At 36.7% G+C, this 19,562-nt stretch overlaps 1 protein-coding gene across 1 annotated transcript in view; it reads left to right on the forward strand.

Moving 5' to 3' along the window:
* ESPN (espin) overlaps positions 1–19,562 on the forward strand; it is a 48,901-nt gene that overhangs the window by 18,980 nt on the left and 10,359 nt on the right. Inside the window, 6 exon segments of the mRNA XM_053451940.1 lie at positions 11,297–11,447; positions 12,695–12,887; positions 16,088–16,114; positions 18,868–18,993; positions 19,088–19,092; positions 19,251–19,517. Of these exon segments, the coding sequence (XP_053307915.1) occupies positions 11,297–11,447; positions 12,695–12,887; positions 16,088–16,114; positions 18,868–18,993; positions 19,088–19,092; positions 19,251–19,517 (769 nt within the window).

A 19,562-nucleotide genomic window follows, 5' to 3' on the forward strand; every position in this document is an offset into this window, starting at 1 on the left:
GGGCAGGGTGGGAGAAAGTGCTTCTGCAAAGACCTCTTTGGGGAACCTCATCCTTTTTCAGCTGTTTTTGGTGTGTGGAATTGAGGTGAGCAGAGGTTTAGGACCAAGATGGAGTAATGTGGTAGGTTGAAAGGTGTATATGGTATCTGGGCATCCAACACCTTTTTGGGGCCTGGGAATGGAGAATCCTCCTCCAGTATTAACATTAAGCCCAATTTTACGTCAGTAACTGTTATGGCGTTCTTGCCTTGGTTTTAAGTGGACTTGGTCACATGCTGGATTCATTGAGACTTTTGAGTTCCTTTTAGCCATAATAGGGAGCGGCTAAAACGAATGAACCAGATGATCATTGATTTGTATGAAGTTCTATTAAGAAATTCTAAACTCAATGAGTTCCAAACTTGCATAACTCGCCCGTAGACTTCTCGTAGAGCAGCGCCTGTTTACAGAACCAGTAGCTCCTCGTATTTTTAAACATTTATTTTAAAGGTATAGAATATTCAGATTAGTAATGGACATTTTAAAACGCAGTTCGGTCCTTTAATTATTTTGCTGTTGTATTGTCTCCATCAAACAAAGCTTTTCTTGCTGAGATAAATGGTACCCAGCGTGTCTTTTCATTACTCTAGCTGGTGGGTAAACATCAGCACAATAGATTCAATACATCTTTTATATCCTCTTGGCAGAAGTGCCTCTTACAAAGTCTGTGGGCTGGAAAAGTGATGGCTGAGTTTTTAATCTCTTTAATTGGGCTACCCCAGGGACAGCCAAGTATTAAGCTCCGTATTCCAACCGAGTAGGGGGGGGGACATATTGAATTTTAGTTGAAACAATTAATTTGTATATTTGTCAAAAAGGGAGGTTGCTTTCGGAAGAATTGCTTGTTCGTTTGTTTACAGGAAGAAATAAGAGAACGTAAAACTCTTTAAATTATTTAAGATAGTCCCTTGATCCGCAAAGTATTTTGTATAAGGAGAAGACCTGAAATATAGACATTGGGCTATCACACAATATCGATTCATGTAAAATTGTGTTAATATGTATACTTGTGAAATGTTTCACGTTGCAATTTAATTGTTTACAGTAATAAGTAAACATTGTGTCCTTTCAATGGTCTATACGCAGGACACGTTAAGTTATAGGCTACAGATGGAAAGGAATACACAAGAGTCCAGTTTCCCTGAAATGTGAGACTTTGTCAGTTTAATTTAGGAAGCAGATATTAATTTCCAGCTGAAAAGTCAGCAATATTTTTGTAAAGCCCACCAACATTCATACAATATTTCACGTCACATTCTAGATTATCTTGAATCCTAATTCTTACACCTAATCATGCTTTACTTTTTACTCAACGATTAATAAACAAATTCTCCTCTATTGTGTTTTACTCCCAGCCTCTCAAAGGATCATGGGAAATGAAAGAAATTTACATAAATATAGCAGGAATATGAGTAATTTAAGGACAGAACATTACATAAAGATAATAAGAACTCAAGCGATGAATTATCACTTATGAATAAGGAAAGGCTACCCTACCTTCTGAGTCCATACTCATTATTACACAGGCTGACGTGCGCACATACATGTTTTAAATGTAGCTTAAGCCAGAGCAAGCTACCCGCAGAGGTGTTTTATACTTGTCAGCTCTAATCAATATAGTATCATCATCTTTGGCTAATCCATATAAATCTGTTGAATGGTAGCTGGATGTCACAGATTAAAAGGCTTAGTGTAAGAAAGAATGTGGAGAACACAATCCATGATACAGAGAAGCGAGTTAACCCATTGTTCCATGAGCTCTCTTGTATGCAACATGCATGGCCTTTGAGCTATGGAACCGTCCATGTCCTACAATGATAGGTGAAATGTAGAAGACCGAAAACCAAATGCTGTGCGCCGGGCAAATAATGTATTTCTAAAACTGGAGTACTGCACCATGGGCTACATAAAACCCCAAACTTTCAGTGGTGTACGTTTTGTGTTTGCTCCCGTCGCCCCATGGTCTTTGTGGCTCCTCTGTCTTGCAGGAACCTTGAACGATCGAACGCCTTTGCCAGTCTTTGTTCCCGGAGCGAAGAGGAACGTTGGGTTTCTTGGCTCCTCTTGTAAAAACTGTTTTTGAGACCATTCCATTCATATATGGTGTTTTCAGACTGATCTAGCAGGGTTTTGCGTGTACATTTATCTGTATTTTTAGTTCTACATCCATTGTGCCGGGACCTTATTTTCTTTTGTGTGTGTTTTCCTGTAAAGGTCTCTATCATGGAAAAAAAACAGTAACGACGTCCCTACATTAGACAAAGACGAGTAACATAGGTTTATTGATGCTGTTGGCAGTTGTACCGTCCTGCTGGTTTCTGAGTGCCGGTGGAGTCCCTTGTGCCAAGTATTACAATGATCATTAGTTAGCAGCCAGTGCCAGGAATCCCCAACGCCTGATGGTAAAATGCCAACGTTTCATGATATGCCACATTATCACCCAACGTCAGCTAATGTGTTTCATGCTATGCTTAGCACTTGGTCATAGGATAGTTCATTTACTCTTTTAGACATTCATAAAATATAATCACGGGAAGCCTCGATGCTTTTGGATATTACTAGTATCAGCCGGTCCAATCATACGCTGTCCCTTCTGCGTGTCAAGTTCGACATCCAACCCGTCCAAAGCAGTGGATTGTCTCATTGATTTTGGCACAATGACCCACAGTCCTGGGATGTTGTACAAAAGGTAACAAGAACAGTTATTTGCCCAATGGCCACATGAACCTACTCGAGTTCCTTCTCTGATACAATCCGTCCGCTCTCAAGCACCTACTTTAGGAAAGAAACTGGAATTTGGTTTAGTGGCCTTAGTGGTCATCAACGATGGAGACAACATCTCCAAAGGATCTCTTCAGAATGACTGGTGCCATTGAAGCACTGATCTGCTGCTCATACCCCCTACGTACCAGGGCAGGGGTTACAGAGTGACTGGGCGTCCTTGGAACTCGACTCTGCATGGCTGAGACCCCTTTAGTCAGATGAAGTTCAGTGACAAGGAGGCTACAACATTCTCCTGACATTGTCTCCGTCACTGCTTAGTTACACCTCTGGCTGTGCGCTTAAAGCCTTGAATCACCATGATGGGTGATAGCAGTTTGAAAAATCCCTAAAAAAGAACATTCATGCAGATAAAGTAAACTATATACATTGATTTTCTGATTTTGAATTCGGTGTCTTATTTTGGTCTTTTTTAGCCTTTATATTCCGTCGAAGGATCAGACCAAAAAAAAAAAGTTTCCTCTTTTTGTATTTGTAAAGAGATGAACATCAATGTTTTCTCGCTAAAGAGGAAGTATCCTGTTTAATACCAATTTGTATACGAGTCCCCAGCTGAGTAAATTGAGGCTCTGTGTTTGCTGGTCGGACCTGCACTCTTTGTATTGTTACATTGTAACCCGATCTGCCGCTCCGCTCTCCATGGATCCTCGTGTATAGAGAGAGGGCTTCCGATCCCAGCTGAACGATGAGCTTTATGAGAGATGTCAGATGATATTTATATCAAGCATGTAGAGGGATTATATTGGGATCTGTCTTTTTGCCCCCCCCCCAAATCATATGTTTTTATTATATATACCGGTATATATATTATAATACCCATCCTACGTATACCGTCATATTAACTTCTGTTTCTCAGGATCTGCATGATATTTCCTGCCCATTAAGTTAATTCTCCCCAATTACTGTTTTTGAATAGTTTAGGCAGCTTTTAGGTCTCTACTTTAGGCGTGTTATATAGGTATGACATGGGTATAATATGCCCGAAGAAGAGACCTAGATCGTCTCAAAAGCTTGCAATACATTAGACAGTACGTCAGACAATAAAGGTATCATCTTTACCGCGTATAGAGACATAAAACACACGTTTATTACAGTACACATTATATTAGGTAAACACAATGCAATATTCTTATTTTAAACATAATATATATAATTTTTTATTATTATTATTATTATTATTTTTTCTGCCCCAAGTCCTTTTCTGCCAGGTAGATTTGAGTTGTCTCCGTAGCTTCATTGTATGTTTCTTTGCACATAGATGTGACACGTGTACAGGGCCCCATCCCCTAAATATGTTCGTTTGCTCTTGTATGTATACGTGTGTATGTTTTGTCATGATGTACGATCTCCAAGTTGTTTTCCAAGAACAAAGAATTCCTTTTTCTTCCCGTGACACATTAATCTGATATTAATTCTTCAACGTTCTCCCAAAGAATGTGGCTTTACCAGGTCACAAACGAGCCATGTATAGTCATTACAGGAGCACACAACCCCTGCCAGGACTTCAACACCCATCATGCTCAGCCAGCTTAGCTGTGTGCCAACGGTTCTTTATTTTCATGCCTAAACTGCACAGTTTGAAGCTGAAATACTAAACGATAATAGTTGTGGCCAGAAGCTGGAGGGGGTTTATTGGCTGGTAAATTAGATTCTGGCTTGCTGAGCATGATGAGCGTTGGAGCCACCAACAGAGGGTGAATAATCTCGCTGCGTGGTTCTAAAGGCTGGCAAATTAGCTCCTGACTGGCTGAATGTGCTGGGAGTTAAAGCCCATCACAGAAATAAAACATTTTAAAGGCTGAAACATTAGATCCTGGAATATTAACCCTTTTTTATCCAACAGAGCTGCACGTTCGTTTCTAGTAATTGACGAGCTTATGTTCCAACAGTAGCTGATGATTACCTGAGATCCTTTTTCGCAGTAAAGCATTAGTGATGGCTGTGTCTGGGGGTAAAATCTCTCCGTTCTGATTGGCCGGGGTAATTCCTGTGACGTGATGTCACCGCGACCTGATAGGTTGAGGTTTTTGGTAATTCATTAGGGAGTTAATGTAATGTGAGAGGCTGGATTGTGTGTCACAGGTGCGCTTCAGCTAAGGTGTCAGGTATCTCTCCTGGTCACAGACAGACAGGCTTTTTTTTCGTAACTGAAAGCCAACATAGACACAGGTACGTTTTCTCAAATTATTCTCTCTTAACTTAAAATGTACATTTAAAAAAAAAAATCCATTTATTAAAAGAAAACTTATTGCTGACTGTACATTATGATATTTTCCGGGGTTATTCCTTATTAGAGGAAATTGTGTACCGTTAACGCAGAACTAGTTTAATGTCTGACATATTTCTGTGTGATGTGAAATGCGCTTATCAAACAATCAGACACAAAGATCAGCCTGGACATTTTGTATCTTCCGTGTTGTATAAATGAAACTTTGTGCCAAAATACTGTTCATAATACAGATTATTGTGTTTGCTTTCATAACGTTGTTATATTGACAAAACACATTTATTTTGTCATATCTGATCTGACTGATGTTTGGTAAAATTGAATAGAGATTGTCAAAGATATTACGTCACTCTCAGTGTTCATATATATATATATATATATATATATATATATATATATATATGTATGTGTGTGTGTGTGTGTATATATATATTGTGTATCACCCATTAAAGGGTTAATTGCATCTCCTCTTTTAGTAATTTCAGATATTTCACTGATATAGTGTTTATTGCGTTACATTAACCTGCAGAAAAGCTGCTTAAACTACTTCGTAGAATTACTCGGTATTTGATATATGGCTTTTCTCATCGTGTTACTAAATGAATAAATGGGATGTCGCTTAAGGTTCTAGATCATTCCTTTTCTCGATAGAACGATCGTCTCAATATAATGTATCACTAATGAGATCATGAATATTTGAATGATAAGAACAAAGTGTTATTATATATTTCCGTTATTATATATATTATATATTGTCAAGATACAAGCTTTTACTTTGCATTATAAGTGCATCTAATATGTAATTTTACATATTCTTTTATTACTTAAGCAACTAGAATTTATGTCCTAATTGTGTATATTTTTTGGCCTACGCCATAATATTTTTGCGGAAACATCAAATTTGACAGCAGGTAGAACCCATTCGGCCCGTCTAGTCCGTCCGTTTCTCCTGCTGTAAAGAACGTCATCGGTCTCGTCCCAGGTTCAGGAGCCATATGCCTACCCCATTCTTTTTTAAATGTTTTCTTCAATTAATATTGAAAAAAAAAAGTGTAATACTTTTCTTCTAGCATTTTGTGACCTGTTGAGGTTTTAAATTTGTAAGTAAGGATTTATTTTCTTTGTTATATATATTATCAATATGAAACATTTAATATAATGACATATTCACTATAAATTATTTTATACAAAAAATGTATATATATATATACACACATACAGTAGATAGATAAACAAATATAGACATTTCTTGTCTATCAGACTTAGTCTATTAAGTATATTAAGTAATATATCATTTATTGTCCAGTGAGCAAGACTTATTACTATTTTATTTTTAAATTAAAATGTAAACCAGAGCTGTAAACATTAATCGGGCATTTTTGCATTCACGTGGTAACATTCCTCACATGTGACACCATATAACGTCCTTCTGGAAGGTTCCTTCTTCATTCATTAGTTTTACATGGTGATTATACAATTTTTGCCCCAGAAATGCTTTGTTTATATGATAACACCCTGTTAATGGGATACCCCGGGCAATCTGTTTATGGCCAGGTTTTAATGAGTTTCTTTATAATGATGGGTAAATAAATAATTTGAGTTGAGGGATATACTTCTGGACTTGGTGTTGACTATACCAAAATGAATGATTCAAATCATCTCTATTACCAAAACTATATAATTTATGCCTTTACAGTCTGATCCCTATACTTATTTACTAATTATTTACTAATTATTTACTTAATACTATTTAGCTGCCTTTCCTGTTCCTGAACAATCCGTGTAAACCCTGTCCGAGAATCAGATGTATACCACCACACATGTGGCCTCCCAGCTCCATACTGACTACTTCTTTCTTTTTATGCCTTTTTTAATATTTAACATAACGTGAGGTTGTTTAGATCTCGATTTATTTTCCTGATGTCTCTGATAGCCGTTAATAGAGTCTTTAGTGGAACTTGACACCTTTTATCGGGTCGATACAGAAAAATATCTAAAGGTTTTGTAGAATTACCGAAAACGTTTCTCAAAACCATGTCAAGTAGTTCTTCGGTCCTAATTTTTCAGGTAAATCTTAATTATCATGCGATCTCCTTACACATTTTTGTCTTTTTTTGTTGTTAAACCTTTAGAGAACGGAATACAATGATATCTGTGAAGATTTATTAGCTAAATGTGCCGTTAAAATCCACTAATAGCCTGGACATAACTGGAATCCCTAGGGGTTCAATGCTCCCCCCCCCACCTTCGCTATTATGTCACAGTTGTGAGCAGACATTGAGGCATCTGCTCCTCGTGTGAAATGAGATCACTCGGTGACAGGTAGTAGGCCGCACCATGCTCTGTATGATGGTACTATCATGGTGATGAGCAAACTGGTGACCACGTGGCGGCCCCGGCGCTTTTTAAGTCCAACGGCGGCCTGAAGATGTAAGTGAGCTGACGACTGGATATGCGCGGCCGCACGCTGCGTTTTTATGCTCAGGTGGCCCAGTCTGTGTCTGAGGAGAAGTGTTGACAGGCGAGTGTAACTGAGAACATGGGACTCATCGAGTGGTCAGACCTTGTTTCATTGAGTCCTTTGTAGCCCCATCCGCAGCACTTTAGAGTTTCTATAGAGATGTTTTTTATTCGACTGGGAGGTAACGTTCACAAACAAAACCTTATATTATATATATATATACGTGACTCAGGAAACTTTTGTCAAGGTATGGTTATTGTACTAAAGTACACTGAATCCAATTCGATAAGAATTTCTCCATAAATGAGTCAACGCCTGATAGCATTAGATGGATTTCCTTGCGATTGCCTCTTGGGAATTTAGTCTTTATGATTTGTATTTTTATGACATCAGATAGTTTCGTTATTTAAACAGAACCGGTAAAAATAACCACATTTCAGTGGAGTTTCTGGATATCCTCAAAGTAGGATAAGTTTTACCACCATTCCCCGCGTACTCATCCAACACAATGGAGAACAAGAGGGATTCACCTTCTACCACTCCCTCGACAGGTGTTTCTTTGTCTTCCCTCTTGTAAGTCTTATTATTTGGTGCAATTAATTGTTTGTATTATTTATTGAGCTGTAGAGGAGGTTGTGCTCCTCTCTTTCCTTTGTGCAACGAGGCAGTCAGACGCACATAAACCAAAATTGCTTAATATTTATTGCATTATAGCAGAACTGATCGACGACATAAAAATTATTCAAAAATAGATCATTTTTAGACGCCGGCCATTAAACCGTCAAAAGAAATATACCCCCCAAAAAAAGGGTTTTGGATCAACGTCCTTTAAATGTAACGGACAGATAGGATTTACTATACATGTTAAAAATATAGGTAGTTATTTAGAAGAACTTCGGAAATTAAAATTATATAGTAAACATGAATAAAAAAACACATAGAAATTGATTTTATATATATTTTTATATTTATTTTATAATATATATATATACTATGCATTAAATGGTGATTTTATATATGTAGCATGATATATATTGGTTCTTCATGTGAATTTCACATCTGAGGACATGTAAACATTTTGATTTCTAATTTCCCTCAGCTCATTTTCAGATAATATTAAACAATTGAATGTTGATTTTTGTTTTTTTTCCTCCCCATAAAACCGCCATCTTCCTAAACCTTATAAAGACGTCTTTGTACGTTAATCTGAAACCCTTTCAAATTCCCTGGCCTTGGGCTCCCTCGTAAGCCTGCGAAATATGCAAAGAAGGAACTTTTACATGCTTGGCAGAAAGTCTCATTTACTTAACTCAACAAATGCGTTCAGCGTCGGTGTTTACCCAAAAGAATCCAATTATTTTAGCGTGCAATTGTTTTAGGGCTTACACATCATTAAACTGTTAACACCTTCAGTGCCTTTCCTCATCGTGGCTGGGACAAAACCGGCGGGAAGGGAGATGCACTGCATAACCCAGGATAATTCTATAAGAACATTCTCTAGGTTTCCATGGTTACTACTCCATGTTTATCCTACATATGCCTCTTTATAAATAAGGCCTTTTAATCTTGTGTTGGTTCCATGGATAAAACAAAGGACAGAACTCCGCCATCTTGTCCTATTGTCGACTAGGAAGACCCTCAACAACTCCTTATTTTACGATCAATGCTCTTTTTTGTCTTCTTCTCCTCAAACAAAAGTTCTTCCTTCATTTTTTATTAACATTCTTTGGGGTCATCATCAAGACCAGTATGATATATTTCCTATAATGTGTCCTCATCTTAAAGGGTGGTCTTGTCGACCTAAAGGATACCTAAGATTTCTATGTAGTTCTCTTCCATAAAAAGTATCTGCGTCCAGCTCTTTGGGTGACTTTAACCAATTCCACCGTGTAAAATAAGTTAGGTTCAGGGAAACATGAGTCAAGGTTAGCGCCAGAATTGCCCCTGATAATAAGCACATACTGCTTAAACTACTACCGTCACATTTGGAAGGTCCTTGTATTTATCAAGTTATGGTAATTACACCGTTAGAATACCAACATTAATCACCCACAAAGCCTATATTTGTAGAAATGGGATTATATGTAACTATATCTGTAGGAAATGTGTTTCGTTCTGTTTAAATGCTTCCATTGTCGTGTTCGAATGAGGTTTATGGATCGTCTTACATTTCTTCCCCACGCAAAAGGTTTAAAAGAGCAAGAATTAGAGTTATTCCGCTCCCACCGCGGGAAAATCCTTTATGTCTTATAAAGTATCGTCAACGTATTGCAGACGCTCCGTGACCTAAATATTTCGGGACCCCTCTGCGCCTTGCACCCTCCGTTTACCTTCCTGTGGACGTTGCGCGGCGGCGAATCTCTTGGTTTACTAGAAAGCAGAATACAGAATTCTCCTTGCTTGACTAAGAGGATCTTAAAGAAAAAAATATAATTATTGCCTAAACTACCAAAAGCCTCTGAGATGGGGGGGGGCTGGATCCCCAAACCCATAGCCTCACTACTGATGTCGTAATATAACCGGTTTAGCTTTTTTTGTGACATAATAATTGTGTATCTTTAACTCCTTAAGGACAACCGGTTGTCCTTAAACCCATTCATGACAATGCACTGTGAGCCTGTACATGTATGAGCTTTGTCGTGAAGGGGTTAATACAAGATGCTTAAAGCTTTTTGTTAAGCCCCACTTACCAGTAAGCTATTTTCATCTGCATGTAACATTGTTATTGATTTAACATGATAAAATAAAATGATATCATGACACATGGATAATGTTTACGAACCAAAACTCATGTCATACAAACTTGTCCAGTTGTTACTATTTTATTATCTAGCAATGGGGTAACCTTTTACATAAGGCTAAAGCGATTGAGACAGACTTACTGTAATATTTCATTTTCTCAATGACTAAGACAGGTTCATCATAATACAGATTTCGTAGAAAAAGTCTGGACGAGTTTGTACCCCATAGACATCCAGAAAGTAGTCATGCTTCACTATACGTCTGACTTTTTAAAGTAACTTTATACCAAGTCCATGTCTGCCCGTTAATTTACTTGAGCTCAACCCGAATAATTCCTAACTAGGACATTCTTTATACAGAGCAGTCTCATTTATTTCTGTGTCTCTGCAGGATTGCACTGAAACGCGGTCACAGAACACAGGTTTCAACCAGTTAATATATATATATATATATATATATATATATATATATATATATATACATACACATATCTATATATATATATATATATATATATAATCTGAAGAAGTCTTGTCTTTGCTAATAAATGAAACATTTCTATTTTCTGAAGACCTAAGAGTGCATTAATATATATATATATATATATATATATATATATATATATATATATATATATATATATATATATATATATAATATCATGGGGGTACATAGTGGTCTGCTGATCTATCTACAACAAGAAGTAGCAGGACCATTTATTCCTAGAAACCTGACGCTATGGACCTTGTTAGAGACACATTGAGTAATAATAAAATATTTTTTTCCCTGCCAAGTAAACTTCTGCCCATTTTCGTATCTATGAACGTGAATTGATCATATGGTGTGAAACAGATATTAGAAAGAAACATGTGCTGCTATTGGTCGATAACTCAGTTGCTTGTCTCCCATTTGATAAATGCTGATACATATTTTCAAGCTGCTATCTCTGTTACATGATAACATATTGCATAACGGTTGTAGATTGAGCACAATGCCAAATATTTGTCTAAAGTGCGTCTAAATTGATATTTGTAGCTGCCATCCAGTGAAAACAGTCCAGAAGGTCTACGCAGGGCGGATTCCTGTAGGAAGTCGAGAAACTTCAACAAACAGCCCAGCACTGGAGATTATTATAAATATCTCGGTCAGAACCCAACAGAACCATCAGAACATAAAAAGATGGCACACAGCGAGGAGGTGAGAATTAGTGAAAAACAACCCAATCTGCATCTTCATAAACATACAGAGACTGATTTAAAGATTCTGGTGCAAAAAGTATATTCTAGTTCCACTTTAATTCATCATTTTTAATGATAAAGATTATAAAAAATGTAATATTCCAAACTGAATATATTGTACAAAGATATACAATGTGATTGTGCCATATAATTCAGTAAATAACAATATGTAATTCATGAAAGGAGTAACCTTTAATATCATTTTGATAGAAATATATCTATGGTCTATTATTTGTTTTCTTTTCTTGGGAAGTCTATTGTCTATTGAACAAAGAGATAAAAAAGATCAGAAGAATGAGGGCAGGGAGATGAATGAACAACAAACAAGTGATGGAATCAGATAAGGACTTGCTGACTTGCCTAGAATGTTGGTTTCAGTTTGCCTGAAAACATTATAATTATCTGTAGTATAGCTTTATGACATATATGCATTTATTATCGGTTTGGTTTTACCACTCCTGCAATTAAGGTTTTCTGGTATCTGCGGAATCTAAAATGTGGTTCAGGGGCAGGGGTTGGTGTTTGTGGTAGGACCAGTGACCGCATTGCTTTTAGTAGTTGGAAATGAGTTGCATTCATACAGAGGAAGGTGAAATACTCAACAAACAGACGCAAGGACCCCCCAAAAATGCCCTCTCTCACCCGTATTGTGTGTTCTCCTGTGAGGTCCTGTTTTGCCTATCCTGTCTTAAGTAGTAGAGGGGGGGGGGACATATTTTTTGAACAAATATATTGTTGGTCAATACTGTGATGATGATCATTCGTGTATAATGAAGCCAAAAGTCTACTGAGTAACAAAGTTTACGTAACTTAATGTTTAGTTTTTTAGGGCAAATATACAGTAGAACTGGGCAAAACTTTCACCCAAAACCCCACAATGTTTATTTTTAATTTCCTCCATTTGTGGCACATGCATTAGGGCATTGGTCTTACATGAAGGACATTTATCTAACAATCCTTGCGATGTTACAGCAACACAAAGCAGACGCCACCAGTCCAACGTATAGAATTTCATCTATCAATGGCCAGTTTCCAATGGCTTATGGGTGCATCTGCGTTCCCACAAGAGTTACTGTGAAATGGGCAAAAGTTTGGTTGTTTTTATGGTTCCTACATGAACAAATTCTGAAACTTCTCTCAGCGGTTGTTTGGTTTCTGTCAGTGGTCTATTACCTTAGTGCGCTCAACTATCTCTCATTATTCCAGGGATCTCTTCTCTCAAATGAAACTGTACACAACGGCAATGCTTCTGACAAAAAACCTTTGGGGAATATACCACCTCCACCAATTCCTCCTCCACTCCCAGAAAACCTGTGCTATCCTCCGCCTCCACCTCCATTGCCAACCGAGGCTTCAGTCGCAAGTTCCATCCACCGTCGCTCATCCAATTCTACTGGAAGTAAGTCTTTAGCGCATGATTTTAAATTGTGATTGGTTTTCTATGGACTTTATAGTTAAAGCACTAAAGGCGCTTGGTTCTCAGGTTCTCTGCTTCCATATCTAACAACACAAGGTAAATATTGTGAAATTGAGGCATGCCTACGATGCAGTTGAGGAACATAATTCTTGTTCTTTTTCGAACTGAACATTAGGAACCGCTACAGATCTTGTTTTGTATAGACCAGACAGATCCGAAAATCAGAACGTGGTTTTAGGGAAACCCTTTTATTATTATTCATGCCTCCTCTACTACAGTGGTGTTATAATTGTAAGTAGGAAATTAATGGGACCAGGAATAGCATGGTTGGCTTCTTATTTCTCATTTTGCAATTTATTCATTTCCAAAACTTGGTGAACCTACCATTTTAGGAAATGTTACAGAAAGGTCTTTCCTTCCGTGTAGCGATTACATCATGCGATTGCTTGTTGCATCACAGCGCATGTGACATTTCACACTTGTCATTGTTTCCATAGCAACTACCTTAAATTCAGCCAGAACAACTTTTAATATCTTGACCAACTCTAATGGTGGTGACAAGAGCTGTAAACCGGGGATCGTTGAGCTTTGGCCCCAAATATCCCCCACCCCAGTGCCTAGTGCAGGAAGGGATATGGTGATATGGTGCTGGTGTGATAACTCCTGTTCTCTACGTATCAATTGGTATATTATTGGTATATAAAATATGCTGGATTGGGGCTGGAAGCCTGCAGTGGGATCATTTACACATTTTTTTGTTTGTTTGACTATTTAACCACTTTTTAAAATGTATTATATTACTTGTTTTCAGTGTATTTTTAACATTGGGATATTTATATTCTTTATGCATTAGTCATACCTTAATTACATTTGTTCCTTTTATTATTTGTTCCCCTTGTTAAATATCTGCATTTCATAAGTGTCTGAAATGTACCTTTTTTTTTATTTTTTTTAGTAAAAACATTGTTGTTTGTTTGCATTACGTATTATGTATAATTTGCATTAAACTAATTGCAAAAAAGTGGCCCCTTTGCTAGGTACACCTGCTCTTTAGAACGAAAAAAGGTCTAACATCAAATCAGGCGGCTGCAACTCAATAAAAGAAGGAGAAGTGTTAGAACACCAGGCCATGATCTAGATATGTTGCTATTCTTAATTTAACATTGTCTCTTAAAGGTTATCTTGTTAATAAATAGGAAGGGAACTAATGATATTAATGAATCTAGTACAGGTTGTGAATGTCTGAATGTTCTACATTTTGTAAAATATTTTTCTTAATATGAAATATTATTATTGCATTTATTACCTGTTTGTTTCACCAGCAAGGTCAATGTATTTAATAGAATAATGTCAAATAAAAATAAAGATTAATTGCACCTCTTCCCCCCCTAAAGATAATGTATTTTTTGGTATAATAATATTTTTCAATATAAAGAGCACCAATTACCTGGAAGAAATTATACTTTTTTAAAATGAATCTGCTTTTAAGAATTGTAATGTTATATTTCAATGTCTAATCAACCAGAGCCGGAAGTTATTTAAAAGGTGGCTTTACCACTATATCAACCAATCAGCAAGGACTTTCTATTGGTTACGATGGTGATAAGAGTATTTTTCAAACTTTACAAGATCATTTTTGTTTATCAATAAATATTTCAATAAAAAAAAACTATTTCATGACAGCAAAATCGTAACTGAAGCCACTTTATCACTGTAGGCCTTGTGTGATCCAGGCGCTCTTTTGAGTTACTCTTCATATAATACTTTTGCTGATGACATCATAGCTCTTTCTATTTATAATAGTAGACAGCCTACATGGCGTGAGCACAGACAGCCATATATATCCAGATTCTCATAAAGCATGAATATTATCCAGAGATTAGGCAAAATTTAAGGTGTCCTGAAAACAAGTTAAGAAAGATGTATTTAATTGAGCTCAGTACCGGCAGCACTACTCTTCGTATAGCCGGTACATCATGATTTATATCAGTTATATATAACGTATATGACATATCATCCCATGTGTTTGATACAATAGTATCAACATGCGAAGATACAAAAGAGATTCTCATATGCATTTATCGACAGGTACAATATACACAAAGCAGTGGTAAATAGCGAGACTCGGAATCCCCAATAGTTTTACCTTTCTCAATGGCCACTACTGTTCAACCATCAGCCACTCTCTTACAGTAGCCACATCTAAAGGATGACTTTACACACTTACGGAAGTATGATATAGCCAGCACCCTCCGAAATGCATAACATGCATTTACATATTGGTACACCTTATAGGTGCGACATTAGATGTGAATTTGGGCTCATATCGTACCCAATACATCCACTTAACCTGCCCCAGTTATTAAAAAAAAAACTACTTTAATAATTTAACTGAATTTGCATTTCTCTTGCCTCTTTCTTTTTGGAACACTTGCCAGCATGCACATGGCCTCCTCGTCATGATTACCCGTTAATTGTGCACCCAAAATACCTATAGCGCTTTATTTTTATACCTTTTCTGCATGAGTATCTATCTAGTTTTGATTTTTTTTTATAGTTTCCATACCAGGTAATTAAGTGCATTGTATAATTCACAGACATACAATGTAGATAACAATGTTATATTATAACATATATTATTAGTACTTTTAGGAAAATATATGGCATTCTTAGTACATTAACTAAACCTTTTGTAGGTAAGATTAAATATATTTAAAATTTGACGAGGGAATATTTCTGCAGGTACTCATCGTCATAGAATAGCAGAGGAGCTTTTGTTTTCTTACTACCCTATACCCATCTATCGATCTCCTGCTCACACAATTATATGCAGTATATTTAATGTACAAGAGAAACACTTTTAAAACTGTAGTCACCTCTTTTTTTGCCTATTTTTCCAAATTTTAGTTAATTTTTTTTAAATCACAATATTTTCATATTTTCTTATACTAACATGTCTTCTTCTCCTTGTTTTTTTTTTTTTTCTAACGTTTATATGTATCATGGGTTCTCTCCCTCTCCCTCTCTCCTCATTTGTGCATTTATGCACTTCTTTTTTTCTTTTCAAATCTTTTCAATCATGTTCCCCTTCGTCTCTTTCCTGCATGGCCCATGGCTGACCTGCATGCCAATTCTAACCGCTCCATTCTTCCCTTTGTGTGCATCCTCATTCTACACCATAGAAGTGAAAGCTCTCAGACAAAGGAAGAGTAAGTACTTCCAATTTCTCCTTTAACTTAACTCATTCTTTACTTGATCTGATCTTTACCTAGTTCATTCGCATAAAATCCTTACCGGCACCCTGTATACACTGTTATATAATCTCATGTTTATATATAAAATGCAGACGTCTTGGACGTACATTCCTTGGTTAATCAGTCTACTTTTTTTTATAGCGTCTCCACTCAGTACATAGCGCAAACGTTGCTTTTTTTATTTTTTAAAATATTTTTTTAATTAGCATCAAGAAGTTGCCAAGAAAAAAAACAAGTTGCTTATTCCTTTCTTATTAAAACAAAAAAAGGATATTTGGTATAAAAATACACCCACAAATTCAAATTTCAATATACGATGTGAGTAACCCTAAAAATAATATTTAAGCATTGAGAAAAACACAAAAGTCGCATTAGAATGTTTGTTGATGCGTTTTAGTTGCGTGTGAATGTTATGTTATTCATTCACCTTTATACTCGCATACAAATAAAAAATAAGATGAGGTTCAGTGTATAATTTATTGATAGGAAATGTTTCCTTGGAAGTTGCAGCCACCTGTTAGGACGTTGGTGACGGTACAGATTAAATGGCTGTTTTTTTATAATTATTTTTTTTGTATTGCATTATTTAACGTGGCTTTCAGGCATATTCACGATTCTTTTGACACTGAAAGATGACTCAGTTTTCAAAGCATCATCTGCTCACGGTTATACTGTTTACAGATATAATGACAAAAGCACGAGAGGGGGCTGGTAGTATCCACACACCTGCTATGCGTAGTCAGAAGGGATTACAATGTTCAGTAATAAGTGCCGTGTTGTACGTGCAGCAAACATGGAGGTGCAGGGAGATGTAAGAGTTAAATTTCCAAGAAACAGTCATTTAAATGCTCTTCTTCATATGTAGAAATATAGGAGTCCCCGTAGTCATACCTGGTAACTTTTTAAAAGCGCTGACCTTGAGACTGCTTAAATTTTAACTCTTTATAAGCCGCCATAACTTTTGTTATTGGTGTTTCTGAAGCCTATCGTACACATTCTATGCAGTGAGTCGTCAAATGTGTTAACCAAATGGCCTCGTAGAAAGGTTGACTTTATGTCATTATTTAAAGACACGCTTAATTGAGTCACCTGCATTCAAGCAGAGATATCAACCAATTGAGAGCCTTGCATATGATTACAGGGGTGTAGAATAGAAAGGAGTCAATCCCAGACTGTGTGATCCAGAGAATCTGCCCCTCCACCCTGACACTGGGGCAAAAACCCTGGGAGTTCCCAGGTATGGAACCCCCCCCTCGGGGCAGCGTGCTTATGTGTGGTTAACTCCTTCTGCCTTCGCTGTGATAGCTAACATTCCAGTGGCACTGATGGGTGCTGGCTGGGTTCCATCCCTGGTGATAGGAGAGAACACACAGTTTGCTTTAGTGATTCCTAATAAAACCAATAGCATTACTTGCCCTTTAATTTTAGGTAAGATGGGAGACCCATAATGAATACTTCTGCCTCTCTGGCTGTAAAGATTGTAAATATGTTCTAATATTTATGTTGCTAAAATGTGTTAATTGAAGACAACAAAGCGCTAACTGCAATTTCCTCATCATAAGACTCATTTGATGTAACAAAAAGGTCATGATGTCATCACCTATCAGCTTAGCGATGTGTGAAAGAACCGGTAACACTGGTCCATATGTATAAAGTACCATTATGGGATAAAATGTTAAGTAATTAGAATCCAATTGAACATGTCTACTGATTGATACAAATATTTCTTGCTCAAGGGCACAATGGCATCTTGATAAGAATTGGGTAAATAGCATTCTCCATTTATTACACGCGAAGTAATTGTAAAGTATGTTTGTACACTGCTTTATGATGTTCGTTAGAACGTAAATACGTTACGTTGCTTGCTGGAAAAATATTTTTGGGTGATCCCCTTTACCCCGTGTTTGTGGGAGATTTAGTAAACTGAGAAATGTTGGATATTCTCTGAAGAAAAAAAAACACTTGCGGAATTCATTAAAAGTTAATTAAAATGAATTAGATTTTTTTTTTTAAAAAAAATAGCTTTTCCCCATCTATATGTAGTGCCAATGAAGGATAATATAAGAGGTACAAGGAGAACCTTTTTCTAAGACTTTATCCACTTATTTGTTTAATGGAAGTAGAATCTAATACCAACCTTTCTTTGGAAATGTAATTCGTAATTACAAAAGATTCCAATGACTGTGATATGATCATACAATATAATCAATTAATATGTATTTTTGTGCATTAAATATGTTGGACTAACAATACTTTTACTAGTACCAATTTTTTTATAGATATTTTTTTTTACCTTTCTCCTCCATAATGCTTTTTATTATCAGCTCATCCTGTGATATAATATATATATATATATATATATATATATATATATATATATATATATATATAATGTGTTTGCTACATTTATCAGCTATAGTACAAATAAAAAATTTTCTTGGATTATTACATTTCAATGCACTGGAATATATACCGAGAACAACCCCGGCTAAGGAAATTAGTAATCCATTGCTGATCCCTGGGTCGGGCATGATCATAGCTGAAGAGGATTTTTAAACGTAAAACCACCCTAATTAACCTTAGAATGGGTACTAAAGTAGACAACCATTTGTTAAATTAGTAAGCAGTCAAATTTGATAAATCATTTGCAAAAAAAAAAAAGCCGGACAGTTTTGCTACAGTAACACAATGGTAACTCTTTCCTACAGGTACCAAGTCTTTCAACATGATGTCTCCAACTGGTGACAATTCTGAGCTGTTGGCAGAGATTAAGGCTGGAAAATGTTTAAAACCAACTCCTCAAAGCAAGGGACTCACCACGATCTTCTCGGGCAGTGGGCCACAGGGAACAAATGTATGTAGTGTTCATTATAATTTTTCATTTTAGAGTATAAGAATTCCCAGAAAGATGTTCAGATGATGTACCAGTTGGGGTAGCCCGCTAGACCTACCACCCAAGGTGTATATCCAGTCATCTTAGGCCAGACTAAGCCACTTATGTCAATCTATTCATCAACAGGGATGAACAAAATGGCCCCAACAAAATGACTCTAATATCAGCCCTTTGTTCCCCTTATAGGCAGAGGTTCAGAGCCCCGCAACACCACCTCCGTCTTCTCCTGCAACCCCTCCGGCAAACGTGAGCATCTTGCCCAACAAAACCCCAACAAAGCCCATGGAACCTGTGCTGAATGGAAACACTACCCCTCCTGGGCCAGTCCAGAGCACTCAAATCGACATAGAGTCACTAATACCAACCCACGATGAGCAAGGTCGCTCTATTCCCGAGTGGAAACGCCAAGTTATGGTCAGAAAGTTGCAGCTCAAGATACAAGAAGAAGAAGAGAAAAAACGCACGGTAAGGAAAACCAAACTCTTTTTTTGGACTTGTTTTTGAGATGGT

The sequence above is a fragment of the Spea bombifrons genome, chromosome 12, assembly GCF_027358695.1.
Source record: "Spea bombifrons isolate aSpeBom1 chromosome 12, aSpeBom1.2.pri, whole genome shotgun sequence".
NCBI lineage: Eukaryota > Metazoa > Chordata > Amphibia > Anura > Pelobatidae > Spea > Spea bombifrons.